This window comes from Schistocerca americana, chromosome 6 (assembly GCF_021461395.2).
Source record: "Schistocerca americana isolate TAMUIC-IGC-003095 chromosome 6, iqSchAmer2.1, whole genome shotgun sequence".
Classification (NCBI taxonomy): Eukaryota; Metazoa; Arthropoda; class Insecta; order Orthoptera; family Acrididae; genus Schistocerca; species Schistocerca americana.
In genome coordinates, this window is record NC_060124.1 from 358,164,000 (window position 1) to 358,188,881 (window position 24,882).

General features: G+C 38.8%; 1 protein-coding gene across 3 annotated transcripts in view; it reads right to left on the reverse strand.

The window, feature by feature from the left end:
• Window positions 1-257: 257 nt before the first annotated feature.
• LOC124619669 (host cell factor 1-like) overlaps window positions 258-24,882 on the reverse strand; it is a 109,956-nt gene continuing 85,331 nt past the window's right edge. For all 3 annotated transcript variants that reach the window (XM_047146210.1, XM_047146209.1, XM_047146208.1), the window contains 2 exons: window positions 23,532-23,736; window positions 258-676 (listed from right to left, as the gene is read on the reverse strand). In XM_047146210.1, coding sequence (XP_047002166.1) covers window positions 585-676; window positions 23,532-23,736 — 297 coding nt within the window. In that variant the 3' untranslated portion in view covers window positions 258-584. The remainder of the gene's footprint in view (window positions 677-23,531; window positions 23,737-24,882) is intronic.

A 24,882-nucleotide genomic window follows, 5' to 3' on the forward strand; every position in this document is an offset into this window, starting at 1 on the left:
GGGGGGGGGAGGGGGGGTCCATTGTTCCTTGTTCTACAAACTCAGATGATATTTTTATCCAATACTTATGACAAAGCATTTATGTAACTTTAGAGGGTACATTTACAGTTACAAGTTTACACTTCTGAGTACAGATATTCTGATAAGTTATGAAGGCAGGGCTAGTAAGGGACCCATTTCACAAAAACCAACTAATATGTCTGTGCTTATATATCCGGGTTTATATTATAAGGATGACATTACAGAGTAAACCAACATTTAAGACAATACAAGAGTCTTCCTCATTTATTTTTTTAAAAAAGTTCATTGTTGATTCACAGTCATGTCACATCTAATATCCAATGTATTAAACTGAACTACTGTCTTAAATGACATAAAACAGCAGTAGTTTACAGTTCATGTCACTTTTATGTACACACACACACACATAAAACAGCATTTTGAAACAGATCTCTTCATGTCCACAGGGGATACCTTCACAAATCCTGATTAAGGACAGCAATATATTGTCTTTGAATAATGAAGCACATACTCCTCTTCCAAGCATTTAGATTAAAACAGTATTTGTTTTTCTGATCCTCTTTTTACGACATTTCATCCCTTGTTCTTTTCAGTCCAACATGTGATCTCGTTTGTCCCCTCTTCATGGCTCCAACTTTCATTTGTGCTGCAGCATCTGTAATAACAATATGCAATACAGTGATACAACTCACATATTTAAAATGCGCAACACAAGTACAAATGACTAAAAATTTGTCATAGACAGATACAGTCAAAACTGCCTGCTACTATGTTTTAGGAAACTGGAGAGAAATCCCTTTCCAACTTTTTTTTTTTTTTTTTTTTTTTTTTTTTTTTTTTTTTTTTTTTTTTTTTTACACAGAAATTAAGAAGTCACAATACCCAAAATTACTTTTTAATTCCATAAAAATGTAATACTTTAAGACGTGACATTTCCTTCCATGTAGACATGTACCTTTTTCTCTTCATTTTTAAGTACTTAATAGGCAAATATTATGTTTCCTGTTATGTAACTTTTCATTTACTGTATTTTTCGTTTGTGGTTTTACTGTGTAATTTGCAAATATGGCGCTTCCTTTCATGTATACATTTTTCACACTTATACTTCTTTTAGCCCCCTGAAAAACATATAAACAAAGTTTTACTATACATATACGTTTCTGTTATACATTGTGGAAAATTCATTCTTTTTTCCCCAACATCAACTGGTAAATTCTTAATATAATTACATCACGTCCTTAACGCTTCCTTCGAAAAACTGACCAACTTTAAAGAAGCAAGAATATAGTGCCAAAACGTAGAATTTTCAGACAAGAGTCTGCACAATACCAGCATCTGTCAACACATGCAGTCTTCCCCAGGATTCTAAATCATCATTTTATCCCCTGTACATTGCTATTATTGAGACATTTATGACTTTACTATACAGTCCCATATTACCTGTTAACAAATGCTTTGCGACGTCAGAATAGTGCACCATTCGAATACAACTGAGGCATATCAGTAAAAGCCAACTCACAGCTATAAAAAGTAGTATACAGCGGACATAACTGGTATTTGTGACGGAAACTGTCGGATTTTAAGGTAAGCATGACATATAAGAGGCAGATGACACCTGGTAAGTGAACTTTAATAGAGGAAAGTGTCCTCATGAACCATGGACCTTGCCATTGGTGGGGAGGCTTGCGTGCCTCAGCAATGAAGATAGCCGTACAGTAGGTGCACCCCGCAACAGAGGGGTATTTGTTGGGAGGCCAGACAAACATGTGATTTCTGAGGAGGGGCAGCAACCTTTTCAGTAGTGCAAGGCCAACAGTCTGGATGATTGACTGACCTGACTTTTTAACATGTGCTGATACTACAAACAGCTGAAAGCAAGGGGAAACTACAGTTGTAATTTCTCCTGAGAGTATGTAGCTTTACTGTATGGTTAAATGATGATGGCGTCCTCTTGGGTAAAATATTCTGCAGGTAAAGTAATCTCCCCACTCGGATCCCCAGTTGGGAACTACTCGGGAGGATGTTGTTATTAGAAAAAACAAAACTGGCATTCTATGGATCGGAGCGTGGAATGTCAGATCCCTTTATTGAGCAGGTAGGTTAGAAAATTTAAAAAGAGAAATGGATAGTTTAAAGTTAGATATGGTGGGAATTAGTGAAGTTCGGTAGGAGGAGGAACAGGTCTTCTGGTCAGGTGAATACAGCGTTATAAATACAAAATCAAATACGGGTAATGCAGGAGTAGGTTTAATAATGAATAAAAAAATAGGAACGCAGATAAGCTAATACAAACAGCATAGTGAACACATTATTGCACCCAAGATATAAATGAAGCCCACACCTACCATAGTAATATACAGGGTTATTACAAATGATTGAAGCGATTTCACAGCTCTACAATAACTTTATTATTTGAGATATTTTCACAATGCTTTGCACACACATACAAAAACTCAAAAAGTTTTTTTAGGCATTCACAAATGTTTGATATGTGCCCCTTTAGTGGTTCGGCAGACATCAAGCCGATAATCAAGTTCCTCCCACACTCGGCGCAGCATGTCCCCATCAATGAGTTCGAAAGCATCGTTGATGCGAGCTCGCAGTTCTGGCACGTTTCTTAGTAGAGGAGGTTTAAACACTGAATCTTTCACATAACCCCACAGAAAGAAATCGCATGGGGTTAAGTCGGGAGAGCGTGGAGGCCATGACATGAATTGCTGATCATGATCTCCTCCACGACCGATCCATCGGTTTTCCAATATCCTGTTTAAGAAATGCCGAACATCATGATAGAAGTGCGGTGGAGCACCATCCTGTTGAAAGATGAAGTCGGTGCTGTCGGTCTCCAGTTGTGGCATGAGCCAATTTTCCAGCATGTCCAGATACACCTGCCCTGTAACGTTTTTTTCGCAGAAGAAAAAGGGGCCGTAAACTTTAAACCGTGAGATTGCACAAAACACGTTAACTTTTGGTGAATTGCGAATTTGCTGCACGAATGTGTGAGGATTCTCTACCGCCCAGATTCGCACATTGTGTCTGTTCACTTCACCATTAAGAAAAAATGTTGCTTCATCACTGAAAACAAGTTTCGCACTGAACGCATCCTCTTCCACGAGCTGTTGCAACCGCGCCGAAAATTCAAAGCGTTTGACTTTGTCATCGGGTGTCAGGGCTTGTAGCAATTGTAAACGGTAAGGCTTCTGCTTTAGCCTTTTCCGTAAGATTTTCCAAACTGTCGGCTGTGGTACGTTTAGCTCCCTGCTTGCTTTATTCGTCGACTTCCGCGGGCTACGCGTGAAACTTGCCCGCACGCGTTCAACCGTTTCTTCGCTCACTGCAGGCCGACTCGTTGATTTCCCCTTACAGAGGCATCCAGAAGCTTTAAACTGCACATACCATCGCCGAATGGAGTTAGCAGTTGGTGGATCTTTGTTGAACTTCGTCCTGAAGTGTCGTTGCATTGTTATGACTGACTGATGTGAGTGCATTTCAAGCAAGACATACGCTTTCTCGACTCCTGTCGCCATTTTGTCTCGCTGCACTCTCGAGCGCTCTGGCGGCAGAAACCTGAAGTGCGGCTTCAGCCGAACAAAACTTTATGAGTTTTTCTACATATCTTCAGTGTGTCGTGACCATATGTCAATGAATGGAGCTACAGTGACTTTATGAAATCGCTTCAATCATTTGTAATAGCCCTGTAAGTTTTATACCAATTAGCTCTGCAGATGATGAAGAGATTGAAGAAATGTATGATGAGGTAAAACAAATTATTCAGATAGTTAAGTGAGATGAAAATTTAATAGTAATGGGGGAAAAGTAGTAGGTGAATGTGGACTGGGGTCAAGGAATAAAAGAGGAAGTCGCCTGTAGGATTTTGGACAGAGCATAACTCAATCATCACTAACACTTTGTTTAAGAACCATGAAAAAAGGTTGTATACGTGGAAGAGAGCTGGAGACACCAGAAGGTTTCAGACTGATTATATAATGACGAGGCAGAGATTTAAGAATCAGGTTTTAAGTTTTAAGACGTTTCCAGGGGTGCATGTAGACTCGGGCCATAATTTATTGGTTATGAACTACAGATTAAAACTCTAGAAAGGTGGGAATTTAAGGAGATGGGGCCTGAATAAACTAAAAGAACTAGAGGTTTTCGAGCGTTTCAGAGGGACCATTAGGAAACAATTGACAAGAACAGGGAAAACAAATACAGTAGAAGAAGAATGGATAGCTTTGAGAAATGAAATAGTGAAGGCAGCAGAGGCTGAATTAGATAAAAACACCAGGGCTAGTAGAAATGAGATGAAGTGCAAAATGGCTAAGCAGGGATGGCTAGAGGACACATGGAAGGATGTAGAAGCATATATCACCAGGGATAAGATAGATGCCGCCTACAGAAAAATTAAAGAGACCTTTGTAGAAAAGAGAACCACCTGTACAGATATCAAGAGCTGAGACGGAAAATCAGTCCTTCACAAAGAAGGGAAAGCCAAAAGGTGGAAGGAGTATACAGAGAGTCTACACAAGGCCAATGTACTTGAGGCAAATATTATGGAAATAGAAGAGAACATACATAAAGAAGAGAGGGGAGATATTATACTGTGTAAAGAATTTGACAGAGCACTGAGAGATCTAGATAATATTCCGTTAGAGCTACTGACAGCCTTGGGAGAGCTAGCCTTGACCAAACTCTTCCATCTGGTGGTCAAGACGCATGAGACATACAAAATACTCTTTGACTTCAAGAAGAATATAATAATTCCAATTCCAAAGAAAGCACAAGCTGACAGGTATGAAAATTACCAAACTATCAGTTTAATAAATCATGGTTGCAAAATACTAATGTGAATTCTTTGCAGACGAATGGAAAAACTTGTAGAAGCTGACCTCGGGAGAGGACAGTTTGGATTCTGAAGAAATGTAGGAACACACAAGGCAATACTGACCCTACAACTTATCTTTGAAGCTAGATTAAGGAAAGGCAAACCTACGTTTCTAGCATTTGTAGACTTAGAGAAAGCTTTTGACAATGTTGACTGGAATACTCTCTCTCAAATTCCGAAGGTGGAAGGGGTAAAATACAGTGAGCAAAAGGCTATTTACAATTTGTACAGAAACCCAAAGGCAGAGTCGAGAGGCACAAAAGGGAAGCAATGGTTGAGAAGGGAGTGAGAAAGGGTTGTAGCCTATCCCTAATGTTATTCAATCTGTGCGCTGAACAAGCCAGAGAAATAAATAAATAAAAAAATTGGAGTAGGAATTAAAATGCATGGAGAAGTAATAAAAACTATGAGGTTCGCCGATGACATTGTAATTCTGTCAGAGACAGCGAAGGACTTGGAAGAACGGTTGTACGGAATGGACAGTTCCTTGAAAGGAGGATACGAGATGAACATCAACACAAACAAAATGAGGATAATGGAATTTAGTCAAATTTAAGTAGGTGATGCTGAGGGAACTAGATTAGGATATGAGACACTTAAATTAGTAGATGAGTTTTGCTATTTGGACAGCAAAATAACTGATTATGGTTGAAGCAGAGAGGATATAAAATGTAGACTGGTGGTGGCAAGAAAAGCATTTCTGAAGAACAGAAACTTGTTAACATCAAGTATCGATTTAAGTATAAGGAAGTGTTTTCTGAAAGTATTTATATGATTGTAGCCATGTATGGATGCAAAATGTGGACGATAAACATTTTAGACAAGAAGGGAATAGAAGCTTTTGAAATGTGGTGCTACAGAAGAATGCTGAAGATTAGATGGGTAGATCACATAACTAATTGGGCAATGCTGAGCAGCACTGGGGAGAAGAGGAATTTGTGGCACAACTTGACTAGAAGAAGGGATCGGTTGGTAGGACATGTTCTGAGCAGGATCATCAATTTAGTACTGGAGGAAAGCATAGAGGGTAAAAATTGTAGAGGGAGACCAAGAGATGAATACACTAAGCAGATTCAAAGGATGTAAGCTGCACTAGTTACTCGGAGATTAAGAGGCGTATACAGGTTACAGTAGCATGGAGAGCTGCATCAAACCAGTCTCTGGACTGAAGACCACCACCACCACCACCACCACCACCACCACCACCACCACCAACAGAAACGTAAAAAGAAACAGGTAGCCTGAAACTGAAATATAATGTAGTACTGCTGTGCGGGTAAAAAAATAAATAAAAAAAAAGGGGGGGGGGGGAGGAAAGAAAAGATACCAGTCTCTAGGTTTTCAAGCCAGTAGCCCAGTCCTTGAGAGCAACATATATTACAAGCAGAACTGGTAGTGCAGGGAGAGAGGAAGTTATTCAGAATCACTTGCCCCACGAACTAAGTATCATTTATGAGTCTTTTCTCTTCCCCCTTACCTGTTTAAGCAGCACTAGGAGTGTACATAAAGTTTTGAAAGTGATGTTACATGTTATCCTTTTTTTTAATGCTAATGTAATGATTTAGGATGGTTTCTGGAACAAGCTGAAGACAAGAAGTAAAATCACGAAAATTCCTACAATGTTGTTTATAAAATTCAACTTAGATTGCAGGACATACACTGCATGTGGAGAGACACAATGTGGATCTTTGATACTGTGTGACAATGAAGCACCAAACATTGAGATCACCTTCTGAGTAGATGAGAGTAGGCAGGTGTCAAGTACATTGAAATTCTGGAATCATACACTTTTAAAAATTTCCATACTTTGGTTTCACCTAAGCATTTTATTGAGTAGTAGAGCTATGTATTTAAATTTGTTTGTTTTGAATATGCTGCCAGTATTTCCTTATTTCCCTCCTTTTTCACCAAAGAAAATCCTACATATTTATCACGTTTTCCCAATGAGATTGATTAATGATGTACTTCCAGGTTTTCCAATTTGTTGTTGTCTTTTATGCACAATTTTTCAAAAACTTACCCAGTCTTCTTCAGATGCTATGAATTGTGCTGTTATGTGTACTCTTTGCCTTGACTCCACCCAGAGTGTGAACTATTGCTGGTCTCACATTGCAATTATTTCTATTTATAGTTGACTGTGAGTTTATTTTCTGACACCCACTAAGACCTTTGAAGCTCTTTAGCTTTTCAGAGCCCGTACCGATATTCCATGAAATGTACATTCTCTCAGCATTCCCTAGCTCTGGTGGATGTGATGGCCATCAAGACTGTAACAAATTTGAGAGTCAAGACACTAAACTTGTTTAGATTTAAACTTCCCAAAATGAGTGCTAGGGTTTCTGCCATCTTTTTACTGACAGACTCCTACATTATGTTGTCCCAGAAACTTGTGTTTGCACCACAATATTGGTCTCTCTACACTTCATTTCATGATTAATTTTGAGGGCTGTTTGGCAACAGCTGATTTGCTTGGTTGTTTTAGTTGGGTGTGTTGCTGGTGTTCCTTGCATCTCTCCTCAACTATTCTAAAAGTCTGCTCCACTGATGAAATGCCACATTTGCATGAAATGCGGTACACACACCTCGATTTTAGAAACCTAAACTGCCTTAACATTACAATGAAGATTTTTTAAAAATCTTTGTTCACAGAAGTGAAATACATTGGAGGGCATGTTTCTGTAGGAGTCTACCAATATTTCTGGATGTTGGCCCAGCATAAGGTAGGTAAGTGATTCCTGGCTTCTCTTTCCCTGTCTCAGTCTCAACCAAAACTTATTTCCCAGATATTTTAGGTTTTGACTGCAACACCCACTCAATTTGATGATCTGACAAGGGAAACTCCCCATTGCACTGCCTTCAGATTTAGTTGTAAAATGTCCTAGCAGTGGATAGCCCGGCATAAAAACTGGAAGAAGGTGTACTGAAATGTGAAAAAAGAAGCAAATTATAAACAATGGACAGTAGAAGCTTGAGATGAGCAACAATACAGGAATAATGGTGTTGTGGTTGTGTAGTCATGGTGCTGGACTACAAAGTGGGAGATCCACGTCCAAATCTTCCTCTTGCCCAACCCCACCCCCTTTTATTTATTTATTTTTCAGAAATTCATGAACTGTGTCAGGGCATTAACGTGTCCACTACATATAAGTCATGTGATAAGAATATATTACCGTAGCAAGTAAATGTGTTGAATGTTGAGAGCAGGAAATATGCTGCATAACCTCTCACAGAAATGAAGACAACAAATAAACGGAGTGAGCCATGTTACAACAAAGGAATTCTGGAGTCAAAACTTCCAAATGCAACACAAAGGTCATAACGTGGTACTTGTGTGGAACAAATAGAAGGTATGTACATCTGGAGGTTCCGTTCTTACACCTTGATGTGGGGAGTTTCCCTTATGAGTACCTCCATAGGGTCATTCCATGTCAGTTCAACCAGGGGCTCCAGCTCAAAGTCTCAGATTTGATTGAAATTCAGTACACTAATTCTACCATGTGTGGAACACTCGTGTACAAAGTATTAGTTTCCCCTGTCAACTAGTTCCAGAATTATGGCTTGTGAAAGAAGGTGGCGTGACCCAGAAATTGCAACCCACATCTGGCAATCTCTCTTCAGACCTAACTTCAGGTCTTAATAACTTTGGAACTATTCCACACAGTCCAGTGAAATTTTTACAACTCAGTAACATCCATTTAGAAAAGACACTCCATGAATCAAAACACCAACAACATATTTCTGAGGGAAAATAAAAATTCCAAAATGTGATTAAAAATGTAATACGTTAAAAGGTACATATTGTAGGTGCCCTCTATGCCAAATATAATTCACTCAAAAAGGGTATAAATTCTTTTGTGGTAAGCTTAATATGGCCCAAACACACACAGAACTCATCATGCCCATATCAGTCACAAAAACTAAGTTACATGCACACGAAAATACAAAAATTTGAAAAATTACATGAAAAATATGGATTTTCCAAGTGTGGTAGCACAAAAGGGACAAGTGGTATCCAAGCCAAATTTCACACACTGCATAAGTAGACCATAACGATATAAATCTCAAAATTTCAGCATGTTATTGCAAGACATTTGTGTACAATGGAAGTTGACAGATGTATTTGGTGATGTGGCCATTGTTCCATAACACAATTTTGTAAAAACATATTGTAAACTGTTCTGGCTCTTCTTATCCTCTCCCACAACTGTTTAATCACTAAGCAACAATATATAGACAGATTAACACAACCTATCATTAATGTTTACTGCACCTTAACTGCTAAAAACCAGTCGATTGTGCTTCGAACAGATGTTCTCCCACACTTTAGCTACTGTACTCTGTACATTGAGTGGCAAATTGTACTGTCTTCCTGACACTGTGGTAGGAACAGGAACTGTCATAAGAATATGTTCAAAAGGAATCCAACACCTGTCTGCCAAACGTGGCCAATGAAATCATCTTGCTCGACCTGCTGGCGCCATGAAGTTCACAAATACATCACCTTCTGCATCAGAGCACTCTGCAACACATCCTAAGTACCATTTGTCATCATAAACAGCAATAACATAGCAACCTGGTTGTATGTTGCTGCTTTTGCTTCTGAATCCTGAGTCAGACACATTGTGAAGACACATGTTGTGCATGAACCTATAGTTATAACCGGACAGTCTGCTCATCTGCACATTGTCAGAGTCAGCTGGAGAGAAGTGATGATGGCTCCTTGTGCCTGCGGCAGTTTTCATGTGTTCTAGTCTGCTTTTTAGCAACTCTTTGACTATATTTCACCTCATCTTTCGAAACATAGAATGATTGTATGCCAGAGATATTTTTCTGTTCCCAGGCAAATAATTGAAGAGGTGTTAGAATGTGACCTTCTGTAGGGTGCTGCAGACTAGCTCGTGATGCCATGCACTTAATGGTAGCACCAATACCAGCACATATATTTTTACCATGACTTGTTGCGAAAAAATTCCATTCTGCGAGAATCTGAAAAATCATGGTAATGCATGCACAAATTTATGAGATTATTGCAGTTTTTGTGCTGACTAGCTGCCCCATCACTGAAGTATTTCGCAAAATGTATGTGAGGCAGCTTGTTTTTCACATATGCCATGACAGTGCGAAAGTTGGCATGAACTGCAATGGCATCATGAATTAAATAGTCACTAAAAACACACAGGTTCATGACAGACACATCACCTGATTCACCTCTATAGTAAATCGCAAATGGCTGGAGAGTTGCTTGACTGTTGTCCCAATGATATCCTTGGATGGCATCTTGAACTATAAATGCGTAATTTTCAGAAAAGTCTAGTATTACTATAATTTCATCTTGTTTCAAATTATCCTTACAAAGCTGGAGATAATCTGATTGTGCTGTTTCTGTGAAGCTGTGTGTGATCAGTCTGTCCATTTTTTGACAACACATTTCAACAAAATCTTCCACTGTACTTTGCTTTGTTGCAAGACTTGTCCAATCCATGTGTGTCCATTATTTATAAGAAACAAGTTCATCGTCATCCATAAGGAGTTCACCATACAGTTTGTTATTCATGTGTTCTGCAAGATTTGCCTTACCAGGACACTTTTCACACCTGTGTATCATGCACTGGTAGGAACTGACGTCACACACTAGCAGCTTCATTGCACCTTTGTAATCCAGACCAGAATCCTTTATAGCAGCAAACATCAGCTTAGCATTTTGATGGGTCTCACATACACAAACATTGTGTGTGCCCCTTGCACTTACAGGCACAATCCATTTTGGCCCAAGATTGAAAAAAGATGATAAACCTACTGTTGTATAGCAACAGTCTTTTTTTGCATCTGTACACGAACATTTCCCATTTTCACCGTTACATAGTCTTTTTTTCCAGGCATTATTAGGCTGTAGTCATTATTTTCATAAAACTCCGACACTAGCACCTTTATTTCTGAACTCAATTGCTTATTCCTGAGCCTGCTGAAGTTGTGGAAGCACTCCTTGGGTTGCTTTTATTTTGCTAGCTTGCTTTACCATATATGTAGAAACATTGAATTCCTTTGCAGTGTAGTCAATAGACCACCTAGAAGGTGCAAGGGTAAGAATAGCTACTTTTTTCTGGCGTGTAGATATGGCACATTTTTCTTTCAAATCATGCACAATTTTGTCAAAATCAGAGCATTTCTGGCACGATTTCTGTTCCTTTGGAGCAGATAGTTCTTCCTCTTCTAGCGTTAGTGTTTCAGCTATTTTATGTTTTAATTCCATTTGAGCTTCTTGTAGTTTTCTTCTACCATAGCTGGGCTTGTCTCTTTTCCCAACTTTGTGTGTCTTCATGGGAGACAAACCAAGAGCAGTAACTGAAGTATTTAATTGCTCATCCGCTGTGATTGTAGGTGGCTGATACTCTTTGTCCCTGTCACGTAAATTATCAGAATATTCTCCATTTTTTAGCTGTGTAACACACCTGGAACATAACTTTTGTCTTGGTTTTATGTTAAGTCCCATGCACTGACTCACTTTCAATACTGATTTTATATCAATTTCTCTGAGGCTACACTTCACTGTCTTCTTATGAATCCGAAATGGATCAAAACAACTTGTTTCTAGGAAAGAATACTTATCCAGAAACACTTTCATAAGATGATAACAAACACTAAAGTTTCCTGGAACTGTACTTCTTGTGCCCACAAAATGTATCCTGGATCTCCATAGCAACAAATCTTGGCCTGATTCATCCACATCATACAGTACAAAGCGAAAGCCACATTTTGTTCCATATGTTGTTTTATGACATTCAGATGATTGTGCTCTACCAATACTGCAACTTGTTTGAACAAAAGCACCACTAGTACAATCTTCTGCCTCCAAACTGACTTTCCACAACAGCACTGACCAGTCTGAACCAGAATCTTAAAAACATGAGTAACCTGTAATTGTTGCTTGTTTCCTTTGTTGTTCCTGCCTAACAATGACTCATTCTGTCCCTTAAAACTACCACTGTTTAACTTTCTGCTGCCTAATGGTTCCCAACAATTGCTGCGGCTTTATCTGAAACAAGCTGTCTGCATCATCACTATTACTTGCTAAATCACGTTAAAAGAAACATAACCAAATACATCTCTGTCGCCTTGCAATAACAAGTTGAAATTTTGCCATATATTATATTACGGTCTACTTATGCTGTGTTTGAAATTTGGCTTGGATATCACTTGTCCCTTTTGTGCTACCTTACTTGGAAAATCCATGTTTTTCAGGTAGTTTTTCAAATTTTTGTATTTTCGTGTGCATGTAACTCTGTGTGACAGATATGGGCAAGATGAGTTCTGTGTGTGTTTAGGCCACATTAAGCTTACCACAAAAAATTTATACCCTTTCTGAGTGAATTATATTTGGCATAGAGGGCACCTACAATATGTACCTTTTAATGTATAACATCTTTTAATCACATTTTGGAATTTTTATTTTCCCTCAGAAATATGTTGTTGGTGTTTTGATTCATGGAGTGTCTTTTCTAAATGGATGTTACTGAGTTGTAAAAATTTCACTGGACTGTGTGGAATAGTTCCAAAGTTATTAAGACCTGAAGTTAGGTCTGAAGATAGATTGCCAGATGTGGGTTGCAATTTCTGGGTCACGCCACCTTTCACAAGCCATAATTCTGGAACTAGTTGACAGGGGAAACTAATACTTTGTACATGAGTGTTCGACACTTGGTAGCATTGGTGTGCTAAATTTCAGCCAAATCTGAGACTACCACCTGGAACATGTTCTCAAATTGGTTGAATTGACATGGAATGACCCCATAACACTATTTGTAAGTATCTTAATTCTTCGGTGAGTCACTTCTTTTCTGGAAGTGTTTAAGCTCTATGGAGTAGAGTCTTTAACAACGAATTTCTTTCTGTCAGATGGTGATAGCTTGAAACATGGAGAGAGAGGTCAGTGATGGCTTGACAACGAGTAGCCCACTGGATGGAGTAATTTGAAGAAGGCACTAGTGCCCATGAAGTGCTTTGGGCAACACATGGAACATTGAAATTCTTTTCATCATAATATAAAATTCACAATGGAACTTGAAAAGAAGGGCAGCTAACCTTTCATCAATGGTTAGTTAAAGTAGACTGGTCAGATTTCTTCATCGGAGTGTATATGGAAAATGCATGTGCACTGATTCTCTCTCTCTCTCTCTCTCTCTCTCTCTCTCTCTCTCTGTCTCCACACCCACACCTTGAGCCATCACTATCCAATCACAAAGAAATATGGTGTTCTGGTCCATAAAGCTTGAACACTTTCTGACAGACAGAGCCACACAGACAAGTTGTATCTACAAATAGTTTTCCAAAGGGGTTATGCTCAACACCAGGAATGCATGAGAAAGAGGTCTTAAAGTTACAAATGATCTGCTGATCCACATGGTGGAGGTCTGGCTCAATATCCAGAATGATTGGTAGGCTCCTATGGAAAGATGGTATCCAGTGTATTTTGCTCCCAGGAACGAAGATAAAATCTTCTTTGTAATATTAAACATAATCTAGGCCAGCAAAGGCAGGGTGAGCATCGCTTTCCATGCGAATGTGGGAGGTCTTATGTAAGGCTGATTGTTGGAACAGTCAACAAGGGATGGAAGGAACATCAGCACCATACTTGATCAAAACAACCAAGCAAATAAGCTTTCATCAAGCATGGCCTCGAATATAATGATGAAAAGAAAAATCATGAGACAGTTTCCTGCATCAAAAGCCAAATCTCCAGGACTGTGTAATTACAAGTCTATCAACAAAAAGATGGCAGGAAACCTAATACACTGATGGGGGTTTAGATTTAAACAAGACTTGGGCCGTGGCACTCATTTTGTTAAGATCTCAACGGTTGTCACATCCACCAAAGGTGGGAAATGCTGAAAGAATGTGTGTTTCATAGAATATCAGTGCAGGCTCTGGAAAACAAAGAGCATTGAAAGAGCATAGTGAGTGTCAGGAGTTGGATTCACACTCAGCTATAAATAGCAGTGTGGGACCACCAATAGTTAGTAGACTGGTTAGAGACCAGGCAGCATGTATACATAACAGAAAAATAAGTCAGCTGAAGATCTGGAAGTACACCATTAAAATTCTTCAGATCTATATTTTTTTTTACTACAAATTTGTTGTAACATGGGTACTTTTCTTTGTGGTAAATTGTATTTCTATCTTGTGTAAGAAGACCAGACTGATTTTATAACTGCCTCATTTCAGGGAAAATGAGAAATGTTTATGCTATTAATATGTGTGGTGTACGGAATGAGATGTTTAGGACAGAATGTGACAGGCCTAAGATATAATGAATACGAGGCCACCTGTTTGACAGCACCTGTGAAGAAATTGTGTACCAGTAATGCATCAGGAGAAGAAATTAAGACACAACAAAAGCACGAAGTTACCAGTTTCATGTGATGGTACATGGCTTACAAGTGAACATTAGTCACTACACGGGGAAAGCACTGTACCAGAAAGTAAATCTGGAATAGTTGTGGATACCAAATAGCTCACTTCTTACTACAAAGGTTGTTAAATAGGGAAAGAGGAAAAATACTATGTCTTATGCAGAATGGATGGAAAGTCATGAACAAAATGGTTCAATTAACCACAGAGATACCAGCAGGTGCCATGTAAGTAGACAGAATGAAGAAAACTTTCCTATGATCAGAAATCAGACATGGTGTACAACACATTATATTAGTGGTGGTGATACCAAATCCTTCAAGGCTGTTTCAGAATTAAAGCCACATGACCTAATAAACCTATCACTAAACTGTAATGTGTTGGTCATGTCCAAAACAAAATGGGTGCGCAACTGAGAAAAATGAATTGAGAATACAAGGATAAAAAGTATTCTGGTGGAAAACCCCTCTGTGGTAAAATGAGATTGGCAGATGCTGCCATAAACACAATAATCTCATATTAGGGACGTCCTAAATTCTGATTCTGTTATTAACATGAGAGCAGCTATATGGAATACACGGTATCACAAATTCTTTTCGGATTCCAATGTCATATTTTTGGCCCAAGCAAAATGAGACAAGATGTCCTTATCAATGTTCAGTGTCTGAAAGGACTGTTAATAGCTATATGTTGTTGTTGTTGTTGTTGTTGTGGTCTTCAGTCCTGAGACTGGTTTGATGCAGCTCTCCATGCTGCCAAATCCTGTGCATGCTTCTTCATCTCCCAGTACCTATTGCAGCCTACATCCTTCTGAATCTGCTTAGTGTATTCATCTCTTGGTCTCCCTCTACGATTTTTACCCTCCAGCTGCCCTCCAATGTTAAATTTGTGATCCCTTGATGCCTCAGGACATGTCCTACCAACTGATCCCTTCTTCTAGTCAAGTTGTGCCACAAACTTCACTTCTCCCCAATCCTATTCAATACCTCCTCATTAGTTATGTGATCTACCCACCTAATCTTCAACATACTTCTGTAGCATCACATTTAGAAAGCTTATATTCTCTTCTTGTCCATGTTTCACTTCCATACATGGCTACACTCCATACAAACACTTTCAGAAACGACTTCTTGACACACAAATCTATACTCGATGTTAACAAATTTCTGTTCTTCAGAAACGCTTTCCTTCCCATTGCCAGTCTACATTTTATATCCTCTCTACTTCGAACATCATCAGTTATTTTGCTCCCCAAATAGCAAAACTCCTTTACTACTTTAAGTGTCTCATTTCCTAATCTAATTCCCTCAGCATCACCTGACTTAATTCGACTACATTCTATTATCCTCATTTTGCTTTTGTTGATTTCATCTTATATCCTCCTTTCAAGACACTGTCCATTCCACTCAACTGCTCTTCCAAGTCCTTTGCTGTCTCTGACAGAATTACAATGTCATCGGCGAACCTCAAAGTTTTTATTTCTTCTCCCTGGATTTTAATACCTACTCCGAATTTTTCTTTTGTTTCCTTTACTGCTTGCTCAATATACAGATTGAATAACATTGGGGAGAGGCTACAACCCTGTCTCACTCCCTTCCCAACCACTGCTTCCCTTTCATGCCCCTCGACTCTTATAACTGCCATCTGGTTTCTGTACAAATTGTAAATAGCCTTTCGCTCCCTGTATTTTACCCCTGCCACCTTTAGAGTTTGAAAGAGAGTGCTCCAGTCAACATTGTCAAAAGCTTGCTCTAAGTCTACAAATGCTAGAAACGTAGGTTTGCCTTTCCTTAATCTTTCTCCTAAGATAAGTTGTAAGGTCAGTATTGCCTCACGTGTTCCAACATTTCTACGGAATCCAAACTGATCTTCCCCAAGTTCGGCTTCTACCAGTTTTTCCATTCGTCTGTAAATAATTCGCGTTAGTATTTTGCAGCTGTGACTTATTAAACTGATAGTTCGGTAATTTTCACATCTGTCAACACCTGCTTTCTTTGGGATTGGAATTATTATATTCTTCTTGAAGTCTGAGGGTATTTCGCCTGTCTCATACATCTTGCTCACCAGATGGTAGAGTTTTGTCAGGACTGGCTCTCCCAAGGCCGTCAGTAGTTCTAATGGAATGTTGTCTACTCCCGGGGCCTTGTTTCAACTCAGGTCTTTCAGTGCTCTGTCAAACTCTTCATGCAGTATCGTATCTCCCATTTCATCTTCATCTACATCCTCTTCCATTTCCATAATATTGCCCTTGTGTAGACCCTCTATACACTCCTTCCACCTTTCTGCTTCCCCTTCCTTACTTAGAACTGGGTTTCCATCTGAGCTCTTGATAGTCATGTAAGTGGTTCTCTTTTCTCCAAAGGTCTCTAATTTTCCTATAGGCAGTATCTATCTTACCGCTCGTGAGATAAGCCTCTACATCCTTACATTTGTCCTCTACCCATCCCTGCTTAGCCATTTTGCACTTCCTGTCGATATCATTTTTGAGACATTTGTATTCCTTTTTGCCTGCATCACTTACTGCATTTTTGTATTTTCCCCTTTCATCAATTAAATTCAGTATCTCTTCTGATACCCAAGGATTTTTACCAGCCCTCGTCTTTTTACCTACTTGATCCTCTGCTGCCTTCACTACTTCATACCTCAGAGCTACCCATTCGTCTTCTACTGTATTTCTTTCCCCCATTCCTGTCAATTGTTCCCTTATGCTGTCCCTGAAACTCTGTACAACCTCTGGTTTAGTCAGTTTATCCAGGTCCCATCTCCTTAAATTCCCACCTTTTTGCAGTTTCTTCAATTTTAATCTACTGTTCATAACCAATAGATTGTGGTCAGAGTCCACATCTGCCCCTGGAAATGTCTTACAATTTAAAACCTGGTTCCTAAATCTCTGTCTTACCATTATATAATCTATCTGATACCTTTTAGTAGCTCCAGGATTCTTCCATGTATACAACCTTCTTTTATGATTCTTGAACCTAGTGTTAGCTATGATTAAGTTATGCTCTGTGCAAAATTCTACCAGACGGCTTCCTCTTTCATTTCGTAGCCCCAATCCATATTCACCTACTATGTTTCCTTCTCTACCTTTTCCTACTGTCGAATTCCAGTCACCAATGACTATTAAATTTTCGTCTCCCTTCACTACCTGAATAATTTCTTTTATCTCATCATACATTTCATCAATTTCTTCATCATCTGCAGAGCTAGTTGGCATATAAACTTGTACTACCGTAGCTATAGGCACAAAAATACTTCACCACCTGCAGTGATGGAACCTATCAAGCCTGTATTTAAAAATGTAGGTTCCACAGAGCTCTTAAAAATGTGTGTTGGAGCCAATACACAAAATGATAATGAGTCACTGAACAGCAAAATTTAGAAAGGTTTTCCCAAAAGTGGATTTTGTGGGAAAATTATTATTAAAATTGCAACTAATGATGCATTAATTACCCTTAATGGAGGCATGAAAGGTAGACAGAAGTAATTACACAATTAGGAATTAAGCCTCAAAGTTTTATAGACTTACGTCGGACCAAGTGGATAGAGTGTGAATAGAATCAGCAAAAAAAAAAAAAAAATTAGAAACAACACAAGAGGCAAGAAAAAGGATTAAGATCAGATTAGAGAAGACAAACAAAGTACAAAAATGAATTAGCAATGTATTTTGATCATTTCTTGCGCTTCATATCTTCTTGATCTGTCTCTCTCTTAACACAAAAAACTGGTTCTATATAATATCAACATAATCAAGCAACATCAGGTTCTTCTATTGGATAGCTTCTCAGTTAAAAACATACTACTATGTTAAAAAAAGTTTAGAAAACTAAATTCATAATTTAAAACAAATTAAAAATATTACGTATTTTGGTATGCACCTAAAAGAACTGTTTTGTAAACATGTATTTTGCCAATAAAGTAAATTAAGCACAACATTAAACTCCCGATATGATGAATATGCTATAGTACTACTGCTGAACAGCAATCATTTTGAAATAATTTAAAAGGGGGTAAAAATAGTTTCTTTATGGTTGATTGTATTTGTAACTTGTACAAGAAGACCAATTGTCTGAGAGGGTCAACTTTCATTCTTCCAAGTTTACTATGTCACTAGAAAAATTGGTGAATTTTGTCAAATTTTTGCTGCTTTAAGCTGTATCTGCCTCCTTCAGAGAGCAAATTTAAATGTAAGCCTGTAAGTCAATCATAATAAGATTCAAATAATACGTGATAAGCATACTGAAAAGAATGTATGATAAACACACTGAAAAGAAATCTACCAATTCACAATGGAATAAACCAATAAACAACTATTTATTTGTTTTAATTGGGCAGATAAAAAATCTACTGACCAAGCAATGGCAGGAGAACACACACACAAAGGGTACAGTGAAACCTCACATAGTGAGCATAATTCGTTCCAGAATCTTACTCGTAATGCAAAACACCCTTTAAGTGAAACAATTTATCCCATATAAATTAATGTAAAAAACAATAATGCATTCCATGCAGGAAAAGTACTGACAGTTTTATCTGATTCATGCCATTTATTCACAGAAAATTATACATATAGTATTATGTACTTTATTATTCATGATACATAACTAATTCTTTTTACTAGAAAGCAACCTAGTCATTTGTTTCTGCTGATGCTTCAACACTTGGCAAAAATGTGCCACAGCATTATTGTCAAATAAATTTGTAGCATGCCTGGCCACTGCTTTAATGGGGTAATGATTTTCAATGTACAATGCAACTGATTCCCACGCTTTCAGCACTTCTCTTATTGTGCCAGAAGATTGCAGCTTTTCTGTAACTGCCTCCTCCTCTTCCTCCTGTGAAGGACTACTCTCTACAACTTCATAAGCTCTTTGGTGGTCACTTCTTGGCTGTGATCTTCCACAAGCTCATTGATATCATTGTTATCTACTTCTAGCCCCATGCTCTTGGCCAAAGACACAATCCTATTGACTACAGGCTCCACAGGTAGAGTTGAATGCCTCAGAGTCACATTCGACAACACGCTTCGGCCAAAGCTTCTTCCAAGCAGAAGTGAGAGTTCTCTTGGTAACCCGTTCCCAAGTCTTTTTGATCATCTTGAGGCATGCAACTATGTTGAAGTGATATTTCCAAAACTCTCTGAGAGTGAGATTGTTAGCTTCAGTCAACTCAAAGCAATGATCGAAGTGTGCTTTAATGTAGAGCTTCTTAAAGTTACAAATAATCTGCTGGTCCACAGGGTGGACTAACAGAGTGGTGTTGGGAGGCAGAAATTGGATGTTGATGAATTGAAATTCTTCAAGAAGGTGATTTGGTAGGCCTGGAGAATGGGCAGGAGCATTGTCTGTAACACACCAAATGTGAATTGGCATATTCATCTCAAGCAAATATTTTTTCAACGAAGGACCAAACACTTCACTGATCCAATCACAAAAAAGATCACGTGTCACTCAAGCCTTGTTGTTGGACCTCCAAATCACATTTAACCTGCTCTTCTGAACTGTATACTTCTTGAAGGCTCATGGAATTCCTGAACGATAAACAAGCAGCATTTAATTTTCAAATCGCTGCTTGCATTGGCACAGAATAGCAGTGTGAGACTGTCTTTCATTTGCTTGTGACCAGGGAATATGTTCTCCTCTGCTGTTATAAAGGAACGCTTTGGCATCTTTTTCCAGAACAGACCTATCTCGTCAGCATTAATAGTGAAAATAGATGATGTAGACCAATTATATGTGGATGCTAAATTAGCAATGCTCCACTTTCACATTTTTCAATCATTTCATGTTTCATTTCTAAGGTAATTTTCTTTCTCTTGAGGTAGTCTTCTCGCGGCTTTATCTTTGAGGACATTTCTACAAAGGTTATTAAAATGTGAACAAAAAAAAGTGAAAACACAAGTTTAGAAAAGTGTGTGATCACAAGCTGCACTAAGAGGGAGGGTATCAAAAAGAGTGCTACCCCCCCAGAATGCAGTACATATGAAAGACATTGTTCATATGCCAGTGCTGACAATGAAAGGCGCTCATATTGTTGAATGTTTCATCCGCTACATGCAAACAGCTCGTGACAACATACTAAACCATTGTCACTCGTTATGCGAAAGATCACACATTAAGTTAGTATCTTTTTTATACAATTTGATTTGCTTGTTATACAAATTGGGCATTATTGAGAGGTGCTCTTTAAGCGAGGTTCCACTTTTAATACATATGCATGCTTTTGGAGCCAGTGGTTGCTTCTGGCAGAAGGGTTTGAAGGGGAAGGAAGAGGGGTATAGGAAAAGGATTGGTAAGGTTTAGGAAAAGGGGTAGAGCTTGGAAGTCACCCAGAACCCCAGGTTAGAGGAAACTTAATGGACTGGATGAGAAGGGAAGAGTCTTATGGAATTGCTACAGTAGTACTGTTGAACAGAGGTGATTTTGAAAAAAAATTAAAAAGGAATAAAAATAGTTTCTTTGTAGTAGAATGTACTGTTATCTTTCCTTCTCATCCTGTTCCCTGACTTGGGTTCTGTGTGACTTTTCGAATTCTACCCCTTTTCTTAAACATCACCAGTCTTTTCCTTCACCATTTTCCTTACCCTTCAACCAGAAGGAGGAGCAACTGGCTCTGAAAGCTTGCATACAAAATACCTTTTATACATGTGTTATTTTGCAATCATTTGGTGAATAGATTTTTTATCTATCGAACTACATTATATTTTTTCAAAAAATAAAGATGATGTGACTTACCAAACGAAAGCGCTGGCAGGTCGAAAGACACACAAACAAACACAAACATACACACAAAATTCAAGCTTTCGCAACAAACTGTTGCCTCGTCAGGAAAGAGGGAAGGAGAGGGGGAGACGAAAGGATGTGGGTTTTAAGGGAGAGGGTAAGGAGTCATTCCAATCCCGGGAGCGGAAAGACTTACCTTAGGGGGAAAAAAAGGACGGGTATACACTCGCGCACACACACACATATCTATCCACACATATACAGACACAAGCAGACATATTTAAAGACAAAAACTTTTGTGTGTGTGTGCGCGAGTGTATACCCGTCCTTTTTTCCCCCTAAGGTAAGTCTTTCCACTCCTGGGATTGGAATAACTCCTTACCCTCTCCCTTAAAACCCACATCCTTTCGTCTTTCCCTCTCCTTCCCTCTTTCCTGATGAGGCAACAGTTTGTTGCGAAAGCTTGAATTTTGTGTGTATGTTTGTGTTTGTTTGCGTGTCTTTCGACCTGCTAGCACTTTCGTTTAGAAAGTCACATCATCTTTGTTTTTTGATAAATTTTTCCCACGTGGATTGTTTCCCTCTATTATATTGAACTACATTATATTTTTTATATTTATTTGTTTTTATAGACAAATATAGCCTTCTATGTTCTCAATGGCTACTTCAGCTGACCCCTTCCAGCACTGTCCGGGATAACATTACACCGGCCTTTAACCTACATAACGTATTTTTCAGGCCTCTATGATACCCTGAAACATGGTTCACCTTCATAGTTTTCACCTGTGTAGTTGATATTACCTTAAAACATGCACACCCTCAGTACCACACATTTCGATTACACCAATGGTCAAGTGTCAAACAGTGGTAGTGATATCTGAGCTCGCACATAATCTGCTAATTTTACCTACAACTTCTGTCATAATCTATCCTGATGTGATCACCAATAAAGTAATGCAGACTAGCTTTCCACTCCATATTTTGTTGCTGAATATTGGTACAGTTCAGGACTTGTTACACCATTCAGAAATTTAGACACCACAATGCAAACATAACTTAAAATTGTTGTGATGGGAGTTTACTGTCTAGCAAATACTCTGTTTCTACAGTCACCTGGATATTAACACTTTAGAGACCTCCCCATACTGGGCCTAAGAAACCGACCATTGATGCCATTATTTAAAGCATTACTGGCACAGATATAATTGATGTAGCTTTGAGAGTAATACATAATAAGAAAGGATCAGAGATTTATTTTCCATAGTTACTGTAATTCCACAATGGATTAAAAATTTAAAATAATGATGACAGAAAGTATAATGATCCTCCTAAGTAAAAAGTGTTAGGTTAATTACTGAGCTCATTCCACAAACTTGACGTATTTGTGGCAGGTGAACAGCAAACTGCAAAATCTAACGAGTACATGCACGAAATGTGATAATATTGGCTCAACCATTAGCGTCAGCAGCTGCTATGTTCACTAACGCTTCTTTCAAAATAATTCTAGAAACTAACAAAAGAATGCAGCTCCAGTTACAGGACATGTAGCGAGACATCTGTAAACTGTTCTCATATGAAATTTGTCCAGTTTTAGAGTGACAGGTGGCTCATGTAACGAGAAAATCAAGGCCTGATGTATGCTCAGATGTGGCCTTTTTAAAACACAGTTTTAGACTGAGCTATGTTTGGGCTTGCTCTCCAAAGTGTTAATTACGCTTGTTTATTTTACTCCTTGTCTTTCTAGCTGTTTTGTACAGGATTCCGTGAATCTAAATTTCTTATTGTTATCTTTTTCTTTAACAATTTATCTTGAATCTTGTATGTTGTATCAGCAACGATATCAAGGAAGACAACAAATCATGTAGTTGAGACTGTGATAACTACTAAAGAGGCATATAAATAATGTATTTATGACTAGCTCAGATTATAAAATTCACAGATCCAATACAGCAACACTAGGAGCAGAAGTTACGTACAGCACCAATTTACTATGTGTTTTTCTAATGCTCAAGGTATCTTTAAAAGGATAAACAATTATCTTTCTTGGAGCCATTGTCTTCAGTATCACATACATTCATATTATTTGCCATTTTTTTTCTCAACTCCTCTCCCCATCCCCATCATTCAACTTTTGTTTCCACCTAAATTTTGGGAGTCCACTTTCTAGTTCTTGTGCAGAACCTACTGTTTCTCCCTGACATCTTCTGTTGCAGTCCTTTGCTCCTACATTTAAGAAACTGGAAACTCAACACAAGATGTCTGGTTTTATGCTGTATGTACTTGTGAGCTATGCTCCAACAGCAGCTGTTCAATCTATTGATAATTACATGAAGTATGTTCTGTTATGCTGTACTTCAAATTTACATTCATGGTTTAAATTTTAATGCACCTGACATGTTAATGACCAGTTTCACAGTCCATAAATAACTCCTAAAAGGTGATGCTGCTTAAAGAGAAGATAAATATAGCTTACACTCCTGAACTTTTATGTCATAACTTACCTTGTAACCACCTAACTTGTGTTGCTGGTCCATACCCCTTGTCATTCCTTGCTGCAATGCGGAATATGATGGCAGGTTTTGTTGTAGTATCTATATGTGCTGCTGCAAGTGATGCATTGCCCACTGTACACTGATTTGTTGCACCACAGTATACACGAACAAATGCTAACTGGCTTGGTTGTCCTGGCTGTACTTTTGGATCAGACTGTGAAGCAGAGAGGGTTTATCATTTTGTATACAAGTAATAATAACATATTCAACATTTAAAACTTACTTATTATGTAAATAATTCTCTCTCTCTCTCTCTCTCTCTCTTCCACGAAGTGCTACAATTTAGCTCCAAACTGCAATAAACAAATTATCTAATTACTATTTGTGTTTCTTGGTTTCATACATGTGTAAATATCTCTCTCTCTCTCTTCTCTCTCTCTCTCTCTCTCTCTCTCTCTCTCTCTCTCTCTCACACACACACACACACACACACACACACACGCACACACACAAAGTACACTTCTTTCCCATATAGTAACATGCTGGCTAAGTGGCCAAATGTACCCCTTAGAGCAAGCTGTTCCAACCGAGCTCCAGGGAGCCGGAGCGCTCTGGAGCGCTCACTGCGGCAGCTCGGAGCCCGCGTGGAGGGGGAAAGCGAACTCACTGCCCCCGCGGGAGCCCTGTACCTCTATTGGAGGATGCCTTTCTATTCATTGAGAGGGATGGGCATCCGCAGTGTCTTGTATGTCATAAAGTATTTAATTCTGCGAGGAGGTAAAATATACACCGACATTATACATGTCTTCAAGCAGCACACTACGATCAGGTAGAAGGCGTTGCACGCAGAGAATTGGTAGCCAGGCTTAAGAACGACATACCAGGAGGCGTAATACGGAGGGTATCGAAACATGCAACATAGTTTGTGTTCTGTAATGCGTTTATAATTTTCAGGTGAATGAGAGAGGAGAAAACACTACTGAATCTGCAATTCGAGCAAGCTACAGGATCGCTCACGTCATTGCGACGAGTGACAAGCCGTTTTCGGTGGGACCACTCGTAAAATCGTACATGGTAGCAGTTGCAGAATGTTTGTTTCCAAGGGAGGTGCAGGCAATTGAAGGGGTTTGCCTGAGTTTGCCTGTCGAAGCAAACAATGTCTCGTCAAATGCTGGATATGGCAGCGGATTTAGAGACACAGCTCAGGTAAAAAGCGGAGAGCTTTGTTGCATTTTAGCTAGCGCTTGGCGAAAGCACCGACATATCGGACTGTGCTCAGCTGGAAGCGTTTGTGCGTGGTGTCGACATGGAGCTGCAAGTAACTGAAAATCTCTTGGATGTGGTACCACACGATTACACC